General features: G+C 40.9%; 1 protein-coding gene across 1 annotated transcript in view; it reads right to left on the bottom strand.

Moving 5' to 3' along the window:
* LOC309691061 (tomoregulin-2-like) overlaps positions 1-18,880 on the bottom strand; it is a 141,450-nt gene that overhangs the window by 58,511 nt on the left and 64,059 nt on the right. Inside the window, exon 4 of the mRNA XM_082508576.1 lies at positions 15,544-15,570. Within this exon, the coding sequence (XP_082364702.1) occupies positions 15,544-15,570 (27 nt within the window). The remainder of the gene's footprint in view (positions 1-15,543; positions 15,571-18,880) is intronic.

Below are 18,880 nucleotides of genomic sequence, written 5' to 3'. Positions count from 1 at the left end.
CGAACACCTGAAAGCAAGTTCATAAACCTGCCATTTGCTAATTGACCTGTTCTTTTTTCCCCTGCATTTAGCCGTGACAGTGATGCTCCTTTTTATAAGTGATTCAGACGTAATAATCAGTGCAATCTTTTGTTTAATCGCTGAACACCGCTAACCGTCCCTGCATTCACAAATGCATACATTTCCCCGTTTTGATTCCAAATCCAGCCTCTGCTCACGTATGCAACGGATGAAGTGTGATTGGCAAGTTCTTTTATAAAGTAGCTGTTTAGGAAAGTGATAAGAAGGTAACATGCTGAAAGCAGGAGAAAATAAAGCATGAAAGTGGGCTTCATTTTCAAATACTGTAGCACATTACAGCGAGGCTACATTTTATATACGTCCTTCAGGAGGAAATTCAAAGTAGAAGCAGATATACCAGTTGCTCCGCTGAGAGAAACCTAAATAGATGTCTTTGAGGATGTGACTCAGAGGCTCGCCATTATCTCCACCAGCAAATTACAGCTGAATACACACACTCGGGAGGATTTTAAAAGGTATTTGGGGAAATATTAAATTTAAAAAAAGCAGACTTAGAGGAGAAGCGCTAGATTGATTTTAGCTGTGTACACTGAAATAACTTCACTGGGTATGTTAGCGAGGACAATAGAAAAAGTGTGTCGAGCTGTTTGTTTCTTTACGGCATGTGACTGATGCGTCAGTGAGCGTCTCAAAGCTTTTGCTTTTCTCGCAATGCCCTTTGATATTTAGAGGACTTTGTGTGTGTAGTGATTTTCCCTGAATAAACAAGCCAACTGTCCCTCTGCCAGTCTGCCATTACAACAATCAAAATGATCAGTTTCTCTGATGTAAACAAACCACGAGCCACTGTGGGGTTTCCCAGAGCACAATGTGTAAGTTTGGCTTTCAAACACAAAGCCTTTAGCACGCGCACAGTCCCCCCCCACACACACACACACCCCACTTTAGCGCCACGAGGGATTGCCTGCTCCTCCTGAGATGAGTGCTGAAGCCCACAAATAAACAGCCTTCAGATGTTTACATATGGAGCACAACACCGTCGAAGGCCTCCGGAGAATGAGCGGAAAGCTCATTTGCACTGTTGATGAGAAGAATCAGAAATTGCTGTGTCGGTTCATGATGACTGATTAAGAGAGGAATATTACAGAGATAAGGAAAAAAAATGAGTGTTTATGCAGGAATTTTCATATTTTCAGTTATTTATTTTAGGTTTTGATGAAATAACGATGAAGTGCACAGAATTTTAAACATGTTTATTCTTTAGAACATTTTTTCCAGCAGGTCTCCAGGTCTCGGCATCTCGAACAGTGATGCTGGGATATTGCTGGTGATGGTTTTCTGTCTGACATGTAAGAAAGTCTGTTACATTTAGCTTTATAGCGCTTGCTTCATGCAGTTCCTTATAGCTGTTGTAATATCAGTATCTCTGCAATTCACACAAATTCAAGCATGTTGTCAGTGGGTGACTTTGACAAAGTTGCCCTGCTTTTACTTTCATGGCACTTAAAGATAAGGAACGGCCAGGGCAAAGAGAGTTACCGCAGTATCGCAGCTTTTTCTAGCTTCTCTTGGCTTCATTAGAACCTGCATTTCAGCACTGGGGTGGTTTGCAGCCAAGTGTGAAGTGGCCAGAATGAAAGTCAGCACCTCCAAGTCTGAAGCAGTGATTCTCTGCCAGAAAACAGTGGATTGCTCCCAATGGGTTGGGTGAGAGTTGCTTTGGGTGTTGTACTGGGAGAAGAAAGAGCTGAGCCAGAAGGCAAGGCTTTTGATTTAGAAGAGGAATTAAATACCAGCTCTCACCTATGCTGAACAGCTCTGTGTAGTGCTGCAGGAATGAGTTTGTGGATACAAGCTGGTGGTCTGGTTCTTTGCCTGAAAACAGTGGCTTGCTCCTTCTGGGTTAAGGAGACATGCCACACTGTGTAAAGCAGTTTTAATATATCTGAATCTTATTTATGACCAATGGAGAGGTGGAGCATAATGTAGCCGTTGCGTTGAGTGTGAAGGTAAAGCTTTTGGTTTACTTTGTCATTTGTGTATTTCACCTCTCCCCTCTAGGCATGAAGTAGAGGAGGAAGATGCAAGAGGCTGTAATGTAAGAAGTTTCCTCTGTATGGTGGTGTTCAGCCTTAAGGACAGGAGAAGGAGCTTGGACATTTGGAGGAATTGTGGTGTAGGAGCCAGCTGAGGTAGTTCAGCATTTCCCCTAGTGCTTTCTGGGCACGCCAGGCTGAGAGCAGACCAATTTTATATGGCTTAGGAACACCTGAAGGTCCCCTAGGAGGAACAGGAAACCCCATCTGTCTAACCTGCTGCCTCTGCAGCTCAACTTTGGATAAACAGAAGCAAATGGGAGGATCATTTTTCCCCCCTCCCAATTGCATGAAAAAGGGACATCTGAACATATGCTTCTCTATGACTTTACCATTTCATTGCCCAAATGTATAAAGAAAATACTCAGATTAATCCAGAATAAAACTTTTATTCTTTGCACTCCTAAATGCAGCCCACTGTTAAATCACCGACTGTATTAATATAATTGTGGGTGCTGTTATCATGCCTTACTTTAATAATGGCTTCTGTAAGCAATAAGATGAGACAAAGACAAACCAACAAATGGCTACAGGGTGTCCAACAGATATTACATCTTAGCAGTGCATAGAAGTCTCATATAAAATGACCTGCTCTGGTTTAGTGCTTAACTGAGCATCAGCAGAATAATGAATGCTGCAATTATCTTCAAGCAAATGAGAAAATGTTCTTCTCCCCGCAACAATGACCCTCATGAGGAACCGCTATTGTGACCTCTTTCTTTATTTCCTTTTCCCCCTCCTTCCTTAATTTGTTTCTATCTTCCTTTCTTCCCCCTTCTTTCCTTAAATAACTCTCTTCCTTCCTTCTTTCTGTTCTTTCAGGGTTTCCTTTTCCGTCCTCTCTTTATTCCTTTCCACTTGTGTCATTCATTTTTATTTTTTTCTCTCTCCTCCTCTCTTCCTTTCTTGCTTCCATCCCAAACTCATCACACTGCTCAAATTTTTTCCTAAAGTGTCCACCTGATTCCCTCGCTCCCTCTCCTAATCCCAGTCAAATCCTGTCATTACAGAAAAAAGCCCAGTCCTGCCATCTCTCTATCCCGATATCTGCTCTTCCCTCCTTTTCCACAGGCCTTGATTTGGCAATCTTCCCCCCCTGCACCGCTCTCCATCTCAGCCTCGTTCCATTATTTTCAGGATGACAAAAAAATATATGACAATAAAATCCCCGATGCCACTGAGAGCGAGGGCTGGCCCTAAGGTGACCCTGTTACTCTCATCAGCCTCCGTTCCACTTTTCCTTCCACCTTCACTGATAGCTCTGCCACACGGCGGCTGCCACTCTCCGTTTACATTATTCCACCCTCACACCAGATACCGTCTGAACCTCACCACCGCCCCACTCCAATTCATCTCATTCAAAACCCCTGCTGCGCACACACATATGCACGCGCACACACAGGCGAGGGAAATTTCAATAATAATTTCAGAGTGGTATGATTGGATACGTTCCCATGGAGAGACGAAGGAAAAGCAAACCCGCAGAGGTGAGAGATGGAAATGGGAAAGGGAGTGAGCGCGAACGTGTGTGGATGAAGGGATCTAACAACTTTGCTTCTATCTCATTTGCAGATCCTATCCCTCTCGGTCTAGATTACGCTGTTATCCCCGTGCCAAAATAAAGGCTTATCAGCCCAGCCTTTCTTGTGTGCTCTGCCTGAACGTATGCTCCGTGAGACCGGAGAATAGATCTCTTTCAATACAGGGACGATCTTCATGTACACTGTAAAAAAAAAAAAAAAAAAAAAAAAAAATCAAATGCCACTCATTTTCATGTGTTGTGGACTGTAGGAAATGGGGATGCCGTCCAAAACCTTTTAACTTTGTTTTACCATCATTAACTTGAATCAGTAAACTATATTATGCCGATACGGTCATACAAAGAGACTTACCTACAAGTGAAAACATTATTTTCTCTACAGAAGTAGCACGCCTCGGCATCATAGTATAACACACAAATTATTATTAGTTGTAGCGTATTTATTCACAGTGCACCACCAGACTCTAAAGAAAACAGTCAAGTGATACCTCACAGGGTTAAATCTGAAATTAATTTCAATGTTTCAGTTTGTTATCGATCTCGTGTTTGGAGTTTTCTGTGGTCACTGTTCACAGCTGTGGAAATGTTCGCGTCTACCTCGGCTTTTAAGGAAAAAACTTTTTTTTTTAAGTGGCCTCACTTTTTTTTAATCATGTGTTAAGGATGGTTTATACTAATTTAAGCACTTCGTAAAATTTGTTTACAACATCACACAGTAAACACAGTTTACATGAAACCGTGAGATATATTAGCCAAACATTTGAAGGTAACTGCTTGCACTAGCTGGGAAAGACACCAAGATCTTTTTTTTGCTGTTTAAGAATAAAGGTACATATTATGTATATTTGCTCCGCTCTCAGTTTAATTCAGTTAAATTTTATTTATATATCAACAAAAAACAACAATAGTTGTTTCAAGGTGCTTTATATTGTAAGAAAAAACAAAAGGTAAGGTTTAAGCCTAATCTTAAACATTTAAATGTAAAAATCTTAAAGTCTTAAAATCTCTCTGAAACATGAAATAATATAAGGTTTGTTAACATTAACCGATTCCTGTTGAATGTTGAAGACCAGGGGTTTGGAACTCCAGGCTCAACGGCCGATGTCCTGCAGGTTTTAGATCTCACCCTGGGTCACCACACCTGAATCAAATAATTAGTTCATTACCAGGCCTCTGGAGAACTTCAAGACACTTAGGGAGGTAATTTAGCCATTTAAATCAGCTGTTGAATCAAGAACACATCTAAAACCTGCAGGACACTGGCTCTTGTGGCCTGGAGTTCCCCTGCCTCTGTTCTATCACCTCACTTGCGGTGCTTTCTGATTTACTACATGAAAGTCGCACTTTAAAACAAACCACGCCACGATCACTAAATGTGCTCGATGTTATTTCTGAAAGATTAGTCACAGTCAGTGTGGAGATGGTCAGTTTATGCAGTTTATATGCAGCTCTTCATTACTATAAAATGTTTCAGGCATTTAACTAGAGCAGCTTATTGGGGCCGTTGTGGTTCAAATAATGAATGATGTGAGGTTGTACTCTCAGAAAACAAAAAATAGAATTTATACACAAAGTTGTAATTTTCTTATATTTAGACTGGTCAAGAGCCACTTTGCTATTTCTAATTCACCCTCAATACACCAGAGCAGTCACCACACATTAGTGCTGATCTGCTGCAGTAACAATGAGCACGTTGTTTTCTTCTGGAAAGGCCCAGTTCTCGGCAAACGTCTCTTCAAAGTCTAAGTATGATACAGATCTAGGGGAAAAGAATATTTCCTCATTTATAAATTAGACTGCAAAGGAAAATTTGATTTCGTTATCCACTGCAAGCGGCTGTGGCGTGATGACGCTGATTCAATCTTGCAGAGTGAAGCAAAAATACTCCCTGACAAAAAGATCATTTTTTTAGATTTGCCTCTTAGTAGGGTGACTTTAACTTGAGATTTCTTTGTTCTCTAAAACATGGTTTCATAATCTGTTTTCTTTTGCTTGTATGCATACACACACACACACAAACACACACACAGCACGTTAGCCTCCACCTCACTCTGGAGCAGTTTGCAGGGATGAGAATTAGCACATCCAAGTTTGAGTCCGAAAAGGGTGGATTGCTCTCTTCGAGTTACTCAAGTGTGGGAGTTCAAATATCTCAGGGTCTCGTTCATCACTGAGCGGAGAGTGAAGCGAGACACTGACAGACGGTACAGCAGTAACAGAAATGGACTGGCATTTATATATAACACTTTTCTAGTTTTACTGACCACTTATACAGCACTCTGTTCATTACACTTTGAGCACCTGACTACCTCACATCCATGAACAATTTAGGACCAGCAATTATCCAAACATGCATGACATGTGGGACTGTGGGAGGGAGCCAGAATACCTGAATGAAACCCACACAAGTGCAGCAAAAACCCTCCCCTGTGCTCAGGAGCTGTGGGTAGTGATGAAAAGAATGAGAGTGCAGATAAAAGCAGCAGAAATGAGCTTCTTTTAAAGATGTTAGTGTAAGTGATTTGGGAGGGGCTCAGAGTTCAGGTTATGGCATCTCATCAGACCACCTCCACCCAAAGGAGATGGTTGAGAAGAGGGAGGTGATCTGGATGGATTAATAGACAGCACGAGAAATGAGTCCTCACTGAGAAAAGAAATGCTAACCTTAAAACTAAATCCTATCTTTTGGGGAAAAATAAAATGCTTCTAAAATAAATCTAAATGATTTTTGATCTGTGCCAATCAGAATAAAATTGTTTGTCCCCCAAAAAACATTTTCTGATAGCACCGGGTTCAGGTTTGAGCTTTGGGCTTCTTAAACCACACATTTGTGTCAATTTCAGACAAAAGAGATTTTTTTCCCTACGAAAGGTGTCTTGTGCCATTATTTTCCTTTTGTCTTTACGGTGGCACTGCAGTGCAGTGGTTAGCACTGTCTCCGCACAGCAGAAAAAAAATATCAGCATGCCTTTCTGGTCGACTGTGCTCTCTTTGTGTGGAGTCTTCATGCCCTCCATGTCCCTGCATGGATTTCCTGCGGTTCCTTTGGCTTCCACCACCAAACCAAACAAAGGTGTGTTAAGTTAACGGGTCTCTTTACATTATAAACTGTGTATAGATGTATATGTAAACGACTGGTGACATGTCCAGGGTGTAAAAATAGTGAAACAAAATCTCCCCTGTTTATAGTCATGGTTCATAATAAATGAGTGACACTTAATGTCAGCTTGAGTGAGAGTCAGACTTTTCAACAAGGCTGGATGCCTATCTGCCCCTTGGCTTTCACCTGCCTATTAGGGTGGAACATATTGGTTCTGTGTGTGAGTCTGTGCATGTAAGCAGTGCAGCACAGAATAACTGAATAGGACACACATACACAGACACACACACACACGGGTGGGCTAACGGTGGCGAGCCTTATCGCTACACCACAAAGTGGGAAGATTAGATTACTCCCTAAACCTCTAACTTGGTTACCATAGCAATAGCAGTGTGACTGGGGCAGCGGTTGGTCACTGTGGAGGCTGCTGAAGCAGGAATGGACGTAACAATTACCGGGGGAACCGTGGGTCAGCCGGCGGCTTTACCTCCGCTTCTCGCCGATTCATTTGGTTGTATTCTTGTGTTTTCTAAATGAGGTCATCCTCTGGTCGTGTGCTTCAACGTGGAGAAAAGTGACAACATCGGCAGAGCAGACATTCTTCTTCATTTCTCCTAATGGGGTGTGCTGTAGCTACTTTAAGAAGCCCTGCACGCATGTTGATAAGATATGTTGCTGCAAAATATTTGGATGGTTGATAAACGGTAAAACATGAGGTCCCAGCTCGCGTTGCCATTTCTGTGCACTGCTGCATAGCGGCTAAGGAAGATCAATTGATATTGAATTCATAATTGCACTATAGTGGAGCCTCGCCCTTAATTCAAATTAATGAAGTGCTTGCAAATCCATAGTGTTTTGGGTTTGATCATTAGATTAATTACCCCAATAAGGCTATTGTATTTCAATTAAGTCAATTGCAGTGTTTATCTTTTCATTAGTCAACACTCAGAAAAATACATTTTACACAAAGAGTGGAGACAAGGCTCGGCACGTGTACTTATGGAGAGAGAAATACAAATCAAACTTCAGTATATCAGCATTATTGTACTTCAAATTCTGTTTTTAGGGTTAACGTTTCGATTTCAGCTCACAAAAACTGTCATCTTCCACTGATTTTTGCTGAGTACGCGCACCAAAAGTCCTTGCTGTACTGAGTGATTTGACTAAATTGACAAAGACTACAAAACACGGACCTTCCATTCAGTGTATTTTCTATTAGAACTGAAAGTATACACTATGATCTCAGTTTTTGTCTTCATTTTATTTCAGTTCATTTTAGTCTGAGTTTACTAAGATACCGCCAGAACAAGTGCTTCTAAAGTGTGAGCCTAAACAAAGCTCGGGAAATAATTAGAGTGACACACAAAAGAAGCAGGTAGGTGAAAAAAAAGCAGGAGAGACACTTCGAAGAATGCCCCATAAATACTGGTAATTACAGTGCTGACAGCCCTGATGCTCTCTCCCTGCTGTTAAGGACTTATAATGGAGTCATTTTTTACTATTCAAACTGGGAAAAAAAAAAAAGGCTCTGATAAGTTATGGGACACTGTTTTGACCTTGACAAAGCACTTAATTCAGATAAGAGTTACCCTCGAAACTGTGGTGAAATTAGGTCACTACAATGCCGGTGGCTCACAGAGCATGACAGCGTTTAAATCTTTGACTTAGCGGCTCGAGTCCAGCTGACTCCTAACCAGTATTCTTGCAGGTCCAGCTGAGGACTAGTTTATCTCTACTAGAACACTTTTCAAAAATTCACTGTTTAATATTGGATTGGAGAAGCCACAGTGAAGCATAGACCTAATGTACTTTTGGGTCTTGTAAAAAGACAGTGAATAATTAAAGTCACCAGTTGGCAAAGTAGCAATTTTACAAAATTAGTTCCCTGTATGAAGATGCATTAGATGACATCTGCTTGACATAAACTGAAAAGAACAGAAATGTTTTGTGCTTCTCAGAAATTGTTTCATGACAAAGTTAAGAAATGTTATGCAAGCAAATAACTCTAATTTCAATGTGTTTTTACTGCACAATCACATCTTGTGGTGTTTTGCAGTGACTGGGCTGCAGTGTTAAAGAGCAGTTAGCAAAGATACTGTATTGAGCACTGAGTCTTTATAGCTTAGCTAGAGCCAGCAGTGCTGACACTGTGACAGGACGTGCTTTTCTACTGTTCCTTCAGTGCAACAGATGCTGGCCGATGACGGCTTTGCTGCAACTTGTGGAATAAAAAAACATTAAAGTTCAAACATGGAGATAGTTTGCATTCATGCTGCATGCCAGTCACATCAGCGCATCAAACTTATCTCAGCACTGCAAAGAGAGACACTCAAGTCTGTGCAACAGAATCCACTGCATCTTATAGTTTTTAAGTCACAATGATCATATACTGGAATTTTACTACTATTGTTTGTATACTAACAGCTGGCATCTGTCAAAGCAACACCAACATATAACATGAGCTGGGTGCTACTCATTGTTCCTGGAGGCTGCTTTCATGCCAGTTCAGTCTGTCAAAGCTTTGCTTGTTAGCCCACATTAAATTAAAGAGTTTTTAATAAAATGCATCAAAAGGAACTTGTGATTTTTCTTATTTTATGTAAAAAAAATTGGGGTGGACAATTAAAATAAAATGGCCACAGTTTCAAATAATGAGACAGGTAATACATCGGAAATACATTTTCTTCATGAGTCATTCTGGACATTTTTTGTACTCCTGTTTCTGGAGGATGTTATTCATAGGGGAATTCCTAAAATGATCATCTTGGGCACATGGCTCTGCCAATATTACACTAAAACCATCTTTTACAGGGAGTGGCTAATCAGAATACAGGTGGCTTAAAGAGAGAAGTACTAAAACTGTTTGTTTTAGTACTTCTCCCTTCAGAAGAAGAACTGAAGGGCTTATCCTGGTTCCATAAGATTTATGACCTGCATGCAAAATGGCAGAACATTGTAGTGCAGATAGATATTTTCTATTTGTTACATTCCTGGTTGTTGCTGAGAATTACTGCCTCTCAACCTTTAAGAGGAGAAAAGTACCATCTTTGTCAATTCCTTGCTGCCACCTCCTGACAGAGGGCATGTTTTACTGCACCTGCCCACCAGACACATTTGATCATCCACACGCACACAAAAAAACCCATTTTGGAATAGACACCCTCTGCTAAACCTGATCTCAGAATCCACCTCTCGCTCCACCTCCACTGCTGAAGCTGTCAATACTTCTAACGGGTATTTTGTGATCAGCTGCTGCGTGCAAGAAATTCAAGCCAACCCGTCCAAATCTTGTGGAGATATTTTTGTGTGGACGAAAGCGGTGGACTGACATCCAAGAGGTGGTGCTGCTTCAGTTCTAAAAATAAGGACTGTATTTTTTTCCCCTTTTACAACACTTCAGCTCCTTTTTTCGAGGTGATATCATGCAAGAGTAGGTTTTATCTCTCTTACAGTTTGGCATTCTAACAAATGATCATCTGCCAGCAGCGCGAAATAGTCTGTCTTCTTTAAAAATATACTTGGACTGTTGAGATGCCTCGAAATCTTTCAGGCTCAAGGCTTTGCTCTGTCTTTGTTCTTGCATGATCATGTGAGCGCAATTCAATTTCTCCACTGTGCAATTTGATTTGGACAAATGGTTGATTCTGACTAAAGGGGCCATGTGACTCGACTCGTGCCCAGAGGGCATCTCCCTGCACAGTTGACTTGTGTACTTATCAGATAAAAAACAGCAAACACAAAGGAGAACACACACTGACGAGCATGAATGCATCCGCGCTTGCACTGCCACTGGTCTGCATTCCACACACACACACACACACACACACACACACACACACACACACACTGAAACTGGCAACTTCCTGGCTGACCCAAGTTTTATGTGTGTAGATTTATCATCGGCCATTAAAATATATTTGATTTTCACTGAGATGGCTCTCTACTGCTGACTTCTTACAAGTCCAAGCCGTCTTTTACAACCGCTTGCTTTAACCTTCTCCCCTGCTCATAAAACACCAGCATCTTCTTCCACCTCTGGCAGATCCCACTCCTCCCTCCCCTCCATCTCTCCTACTGTATCTCTCCATCTATTGTGACCTCTGCTATGATTCTATCTTTATAGGGTGTGTTTGTGTTTCTCTTCCTCCTGTCCTTGCCCTCTTCTTTCCCTTCTTCCTCCTCTACTGCACAAATACCCTCTCCACCCTTGAGCTATTTTTTCTTAATTGTCTCTTTTCCTCCTGAATGATCGATTCGTCAGATTTATCTGACATTTTGAGAGTGAGGACAATTCTCAGGCTTCTACTTTAAACCGCCCAGGGGTCTTGGAAGGTGAACATTTATAATGAGCTTTCATGAGGATATTCAGAGAAAATCTGTCTCACTTAAAGAAATATGTGAACGATGACTCTATACCTTTCACCTTTTGATCGTCTGATGCTACACTAATCATTCCTGTTGGTTTGGCTGGGATACTGTTATTTTTTTCATGATGACACATGAATTTTATGAGATTTTTTATTAGCCTTTTAAAGCCCGCTGTAGCAGTCTGTATGTCGTGCTATGTTATGGAGTGATGTCCTGTTGGGTAACTATTTTGAAGGACACATGAAGCATGTGGAGTATTATTTTTCTGTTTTATGATACTTAAACTTTAGATAAAACATGTAAAATAAGTAAACTATTCAGTCTGCAGTTGCATCAGTTTGTTGCTGTCACAGCACTGCTCTTTGGCTTAAAGCTGCAGATAGTCAGTAGGTGTCATTTGGCATTAAAACCTTGATACACCGGCCACAGTTAGAGTTTGCTCAGCCAGAACACTGCTGTTTGTTTAGCTTCCACTCACTGCTCGGTTTGCTATAGGCACCAAAAACAACCTGGTTAGTTCTAAAAAAGGTCATAATCTGGGTTCAAATATTCACCTCTCGCTACCTGCATGATGAAGACGCAGACCAGTGCATTTAAATATGAAGTGTCACTGATCGAGAACACTTTGTACATATCTCCTGTGACTGCAACTGCAACAAATCAGTCCTTTTTTGTTATTCAGATGTTACACAGCATCGGTAAGATTTTTTTTATTTTTCCATCTTTAGACTAACATAAATAACTGTCTAACAAATTATTTGCATGATGTGTTGGTTGAAAACTCGCTGACCTTTTAATGTTTTCAAGCAGACTGATTTTACCACAAGTAAAATTAATTTTAAACATGCACTTACTGAATGAGGTAAAAGAAGTCGGCAGACTCTGCGCTTAATGGATGTGTAAATTAATAAGTAAAATCCAGAAGTCAGAGGATCTGGCTGTTATTTTTCACTGCAGACAATATAATTGTCAAACACTGTATGTCTCTGATGGCATTGCAAGAGAAATGCTTTTGAAAAACGGATTAAAGCCCTGTAGCACAACTCCAGGCTAACGTTAGTCAACTGAGGTGTCAAACAAATGACCTGCAGGCTAGAACCTGGACCAGCAAGGGGTCCAATTTGGCTCATTGAAAAGTCTAAAAACTCACAGAAGGAGAGCATTACTTTTTGGGGATTTTGCACTGTGTTTTGCACCAGGAAGCTTTGTGTTGTGTAAGAATGCATTAGTGGATCTGAGTGGTTGCCTCAACTGTAAATTTAACCTGAGCCAGAGTTCTGAATTGCTGTCAGGTTAGAGCCTCTTACTGAAAAAGACATACCGCGCAGCAATAAGGTGCTGAAGCCAAAGAGCCACTCTCTTTACAAAGAGTCTTGGTAATGACAGCAGGCTGGCTGGGAAAACTAAAACATACTGTTGAAACTGCACTTTTTTTTTCTTGAGACATCTCATGCTGTTAGTCTTTTTTGTAATTAAACGGTTCATTAAAGGTGAATGTTTTCAGAAAGTGCTAATTTGCACCCAAACACTTTTCGTTATGGATTATTATGCAGTGGTTTACTGTTCCAACCAGCTTGATCAAATTGGTCTGTAAATGGCGTGTGAACTAAAACATTTGCCACCTTTAACCTGACTTTTATGGCTAGAAATAATATATGTACTACTGTAAACAAGCGCTGGGTTTGGGTGGAATAATAGTTCTGTAAATTAGAGCAAACTAACATAAGCTATTCCTTCCAATTTCCACTGAAGTGCAGCTTTTCAGATTCAGAGTTCTTAGCGTTATAGGACTAAAAATTCTCGGTTTTGTTATTGAATTCTCTTCTGTGCTATTTTGGTTCTTGTAAGGCACCGAGAGCATTAAGGGAAAAGAAACCCTCTGACTGCTTTCTTTCACTGCAGATTTTATGGTGGTGTCTTGCAATGAAATGCCGAAAAACAGCCCGAGGAAGTGTGATCGTCTATACAACGGAGCTCAGAGATAGACCGAGCATGCATAGCATTACAAACAAATCACGATGGTACTGGCCGTGCCATTTTTCCCTTTAATCCCATGCAAGTGTAAGCACATTGTGTTCACGGGACATGCATAAAAATGTATGTTTCATTTTGCTCCTCCTTCCTCCTGCTTCTTAGGGCTGTCTGTCCTCCTCTCCCTCAATCTCTACACCACTCGCCGTCTGTTTCCTCTGCTCTGTTATCTATTTTGCGACTTTCCCCAGGCCATTTCTTTGTCCACCCCCATCTTTCCTCTCTATCTGTCTTTCCCTCTCTCGCTTTCTCTCTCTGGTTGACCTAGCACCAGTTTCATTTCCGCTTGTTCATCCGTCTATCTGCCGTCTTTTTGGGGGGCCCTAATCTCTTTTTCAATCTCTCTCTCCCTCTCATATATGCTTGGGAAAGCTCCATGCATCGGAGTTAATGAAGTAACTGCATGGGCAAACACACGGGAGGATAGAGAGGCTGCAGAGTGGGGAGTGTAAATATATGCATGGGTACAAACGTGTTCTGACAGACGAGCCTGACTACTGTCTGTGCTGATGTTAGAGTTGAATCTTGTTAGTCAATTAAGCAACAAATTAGAGACTTAGCTCAAAGACACGTTATTAATACGGTGGGGGTTTATGTGATTAGTTACACAAAAGTTATTCTTCATAAAGTCACTCATGGCTATAAGCTCATCTCAATCTTATTGCAATCAACTCTCACACACTTGTCACTCTCTCCCCAAGCTCCACTGTTTATCAGCTGCAATGCTGCCCAGGCCACCATTCCGCCCTTTCACTCGGCTTCGTGAAGACGGGCACACAAAGCTAAATGAGGACTTTCTCCAGCATGCCGTCTCTGCAAATCTTGGCTTTCAATGTCGAATTTGCACAAAAAAGTAGTCAGATGAATCAGCGTGAGATTAGAAAGGTGAATTGTGTAATTTCTGGGCTTTTGCTTAAAAAAAAAAAACACTTTCAATTTTTCAAATAATTCCCAGTTTTTTTAGGACATTATGCAAATTTTTATCTGGCTGAGACTTGAAAAAAATCAGTTGTGATTGAAAATCTGTTACAATTCCAATTGTTCTGTGTTTTAAATGTATTTTCTGCTGCAGTCACATGATCTTTTACTGCAGCTGTGAGAACAGCCTGTTCACAAAAGTCTAGTTTTGACAAAAGATAAAACACATGCTGGCAACATCACTTCCTTCATCTTTATCTGTGTTTGTTAGCACCCATCACGTTATGTAAACTCACAGTTTCCCATACATGAATGGCTATTTGATTACAATGCATTACCAGTAAAAGTTTACTCTGCATGTTAAAAATAAAAATAAATAAAATGACTCCATGCTCACTTCTTTTGTCCACTTGTTGCATTAAATAAATAAATAAATAATCAGGGATGAGCAGGTTGAGTGCAAATCAAAGCCATCAATCCAAAACAATGAGCTAAAAGAGCCTAAAACACTACACAAAGCTAGAGGCAGCTCAAAATTAGCACTTAATCCTTTTTAAGTTTATCAGCAGAAGTGACCCTGTTTGCTGAAAGTTATTGAATAATTGATGGTCATTTATAATATCCCATAATTGTTTCCCAAGAAACAATTATTAACAAAGAGTTAATTAATAAAACACTATAGTCCCTGCATGTTTACATGTAGGATCTCTCTGACAAGCTCTTTGAACCAGCCCGTTACTGCAGGTCATCAGGAACGCACCACCTGGTTACTCATCAGGTACCAATCAATACATTTGTTAGGACCTTGCAGTAATAATAATAATAATGGATTGGATTTATATAGCGCTTTTCAAGGCACCCAAAGCGCTTTACAATGCCACTATTCATTCACTCTCACATTCACACACACTGGTGGAGGCAAGCTACAGTTGTAGCCACAGCTGCCCTGGGGCAGACTGACAGAAGCGAGGCTGCCATATCGCGCCATCGGCCCCTCTGGCCAACACCAGTAGGCAAGTAGGGTAAAGTGTCTTGCCCAAGGACACAATGACCAGGACAGAGAGCCCCGGGATCGAACCGGCGACCTTCCGGTTACAGATACGCTTCCCAACCCCCTGAGCCACGGTTTAATCTATGTATATACTCATGCTACAGTCTTGATGCTAGTGCATTTGTGTAGCAAATTGTCTGGTATGAAATATGCTTTATAAATAAAGTTTTGCTTTAGTACATGAATTCAATTAGATTAAACGTTAGCGTGAATAAAATAATAAGTGAAGCTAATGATGTTAAGAGAACATGTTTTTAATTGGTTTATCATATTATGAAATTAAAATACATTGAAGTCAGCCCCTCATACTCAATAATAAATACAGTGCTGTGGAACACAGCGGGTAGAGAGCAGCATATTAAAAAGCAGTATGTGAGGAGTTAGAGGAGGTGGAGGAGGAAGAGGTGAGTAATCTTACCATCGTCTCCTGATCCTGAGCCAGCATCTGCAAAGGAGAACAAACAGTTATTAACCAGAGGCTCTCACAGACACAGACATTAGCTGAATAATGTGTGTCTGCATATGTAAGTGTGTGTCTGGACCTATTTGAATATCTGCTTGTGATTGTGTGCATGTACACAAGAGAGTCTGTGTGCGTGTGGGTGCGTTTAAGCGAGATGAGATTTCTGTGAAGACGGTGCAGAAAGTGATGCCGAGAGACAGATCTACAAAGAAAAAAAAAACAGCTGAAAAACCAGAGAGGAGGATGATAGTGAGGTGGAGGATGCACTGATGCTTTGAGCATCACGCAGCTCCCGCATTCTGTACCACAACACCTCCAACTGTGGACCTCTCAGTGGTAGGACTGTGGGAAGGCGCACTGTTGCAAATGTGTTTGTGTGTCAGCGAATCCTTCTTCATGGCTTTCCCACTGAATCTGTGTAAAGCCCCTTCAAACACACTGAGCTTACTGAGCTGTTCAACAATACAGCTGTGAAAGAGATACTCATGAGCACTCCGAAGCTCCGTGTAACTCGAGCTGCTGCACAAAGTGATCTGCTAAAACGCACAGTGCCAGAGCACACGCAGGCCCTCCGAGGACTGCAGGGGGGATGAAAGCGCAGCTCCATATGAACACCCATGTGAGAGGGTTTTATAAGAAGAGGTGCACGTCATGGGGCAACTGCAGTCCCAGAACACATGGAGTCTAACCATCAAGCTGACACTGATACTTTCGTGACACAAGGTTTGGATCAATAAAATACATTTTTGATGGGAGTCGGTATTGCCAAGACTCTCTGAGGTCAGAGCAGCAGACGCTCCGATGTGTCAGGGGAAAGTAACTCTTACACTCTTGTTTGACTGATATTTTCTATAGTTCAATGATCACTGAATAATTCACATCGTTATAATCGTGAGTACTGTGTTATGCGTTCACACTGGTGATTTTGGAAGCCCTTATGCATAGAATTAGTATCAGTTAGATAGGCAGTATCAAGTAATGCTTCGAATGCTATGAACCCTTAACCTGGCCCGGGGGCCAGAATTGAACAGGCAAAGGCTCTAGTCTGGCCACTGAACAGGTCTTGGAAATGTGAAAAAGTGCCCAGACTTTTCATTTTCATAGGTCACACAGCTTTCCCCCTGCCGTCAATTCCTATTCATACTACACCAAAATAATTTAAATAAAATGGGCATTTTTTTAAATTTTAAATTTATATTTCATAACTATGGGACGGTTGGGGCAAGGGTAGTAGTAGTTTCACTTAAGATCAAAGTAGCCTTTGTGCGCCCCACGATGTAAAACGAGTTTGACATCCTTGCCTTAACCCCTCAACCGGTTGAACTCACTAAGAGATATAACCTGGAGTGAAAGAATTCATCATCCTCAAAAATGCTACACTTCTCTAAAAATACAATCTACTGTGAGAACACCATCAGCATCAGGAATAATGCTATAATAATATTAATTTTTAAAAATTGACTCCTCACATAATGGATACAAAATAAACCAAGTAGGGACGAATTTTCATTAGAATTATCGACATCCATCAGCCTGATTCTGAGGTTTCGTGTAGGTGATGTTGGGACAAATGGAGTATGGTTGTTTACTAGGATTACTGTAGCAACGGGAGCTGAAAGCAGTATTACAGTGCAGTGAACTGGGCTGAAAAAAAGGGATCATTAGTGATTTGTTCCCCTGAGGACAGTTGTGAGATAGAGTGAGAGAATGGCCAATGAATATTTCAAACTGATACACTATCAGAAACAACAGGGGTTGTTTATGACGTAGGGCCTTTGTCTGACCAAATTTGGTAAAACCTCAACACAATGACTGGAAGAGTAGAAAAGCGGAGTAGAAAGACTCTTCAAAGACAAACACACAACAGAGTGCTTCAAATCCTAAACCCGACAATTACTTAGCATTTGCACACTTTTCCACCATCTGTTATTTGGTTAGATGCCTGAAATAAACCCATTTCTTCATGTTTTCTTTTACATTATGACATAAGTGTGAATTTCTAAGCTTTTTGTGTCTCAGAGAAGACATTTTCTAACAATAGACTACAGAAGTTGTCATGGACTTTCAACATGATCAAGCTAAACACACAAGCTCAATGGCAGTGACAATGACATGTACATATACACCAATCAGGCATAACATTATGTCCGCTGACAGGTGAAGTGAATACTGTTGGATGGTGGGATATATCAGGGAACAAGTGAACAAGGTTGTTCAAACAGATGTATTAGATTTGACTGCAGCTCTGTTGGGTGTTCCCAGCCTGCAGTGGTCAATATCTATCAAAAGTCCAAGGAAGGAACAATGAACCAGCAAAAGGATCATGGGGGGGCTAAAGATCACCGAGGGGAATAAAGGCTGGCCCGTATGGTCCTGTCCAAGAGATGAGCTCAAATTGCAGAAAAGTTGTGATAGACAGGTGTCAGAATTTACAGTGAATCACAAATCGTTGCATATGGGGCTGCAGACCGGTCAGGGTGCCCGTGCTGACCCCCGTCCACCACTTAAAGTGCCAACAATGGGCAGGTGAGCATTAGAACTGGATAATGGAAAAATGGAAGATGCTTTGGGAAATGTTCTGCTGGGAATGTTAGGCAGGTGGTTAAATGTCGTGCCTGACTGGTGCATACGTACCATACATGTGGTAGCTCGTATAGCTTTTTCCAACTGCCTTTGCAGTTCAAAAATCCTAAAAGTTTCAGTGTGTTGAGATTTTCTTACTGAAGAAAACCCGTAAATATCATTAACTTAAAAAAAATTGCTTATTTCTGCATTAAATCAAAAGGCTACACACAAATCCCACTGGCTTTTGTTGCTGACCTACAAGGCCACACTTCTTGTATCTTGCTTCCAGCTCTGAATCTTTAAAAACACCACTTAAATGAATAAATATTAGTGAATCGGATACAGAGATTTCATGAGGAAGAAAACGTGTGAAGTCAAATTGTCTAGAACCCCAGAGAAAATATGACAGATTTTCGGTGTGGAAATAAAGGAAACAATGTAAACAAACATAAAAAAAGGAACTATTAAGGTTGGTACACTGATTCTATGTCAGTAGTAAAGTGTAATCTCATCAGTGGAGCAAATCAAATAAAAAGTCAGATTCCCTTGAGTTGTATCCCGTCCACTGAAGTATCTTTTGGATAAAAACTGAGAGGCTTTTCCATATAAATCAAATAGCAGCCATTGTTTACCTGGTATAAATATGTGTCTTCACATTTCCAGCCAAACATTGCTTACTAAGCAGCATGGAGATAGTGGGCCCCTCAACATGTCAGAAGTCAAACTG

Source organism: Aulonocara stuartgranti (assembly GCF_965226115.1).
Source record: "Aulonocara stuartgranti genome assembly, chromosome: 16".
NCBI classification, from domain to species: Eukaryota; Metazoa; Chordata; class Actinopteri; order Cichliformes; family Cichlidae; genus Aulonocara; species Aulonocara stuartgranti.
The sequence above is the reverse complement of the archived record's forward strand: the minus strand, read 5'-3'. Positions and strand labels throughout refer to the sequence as shown.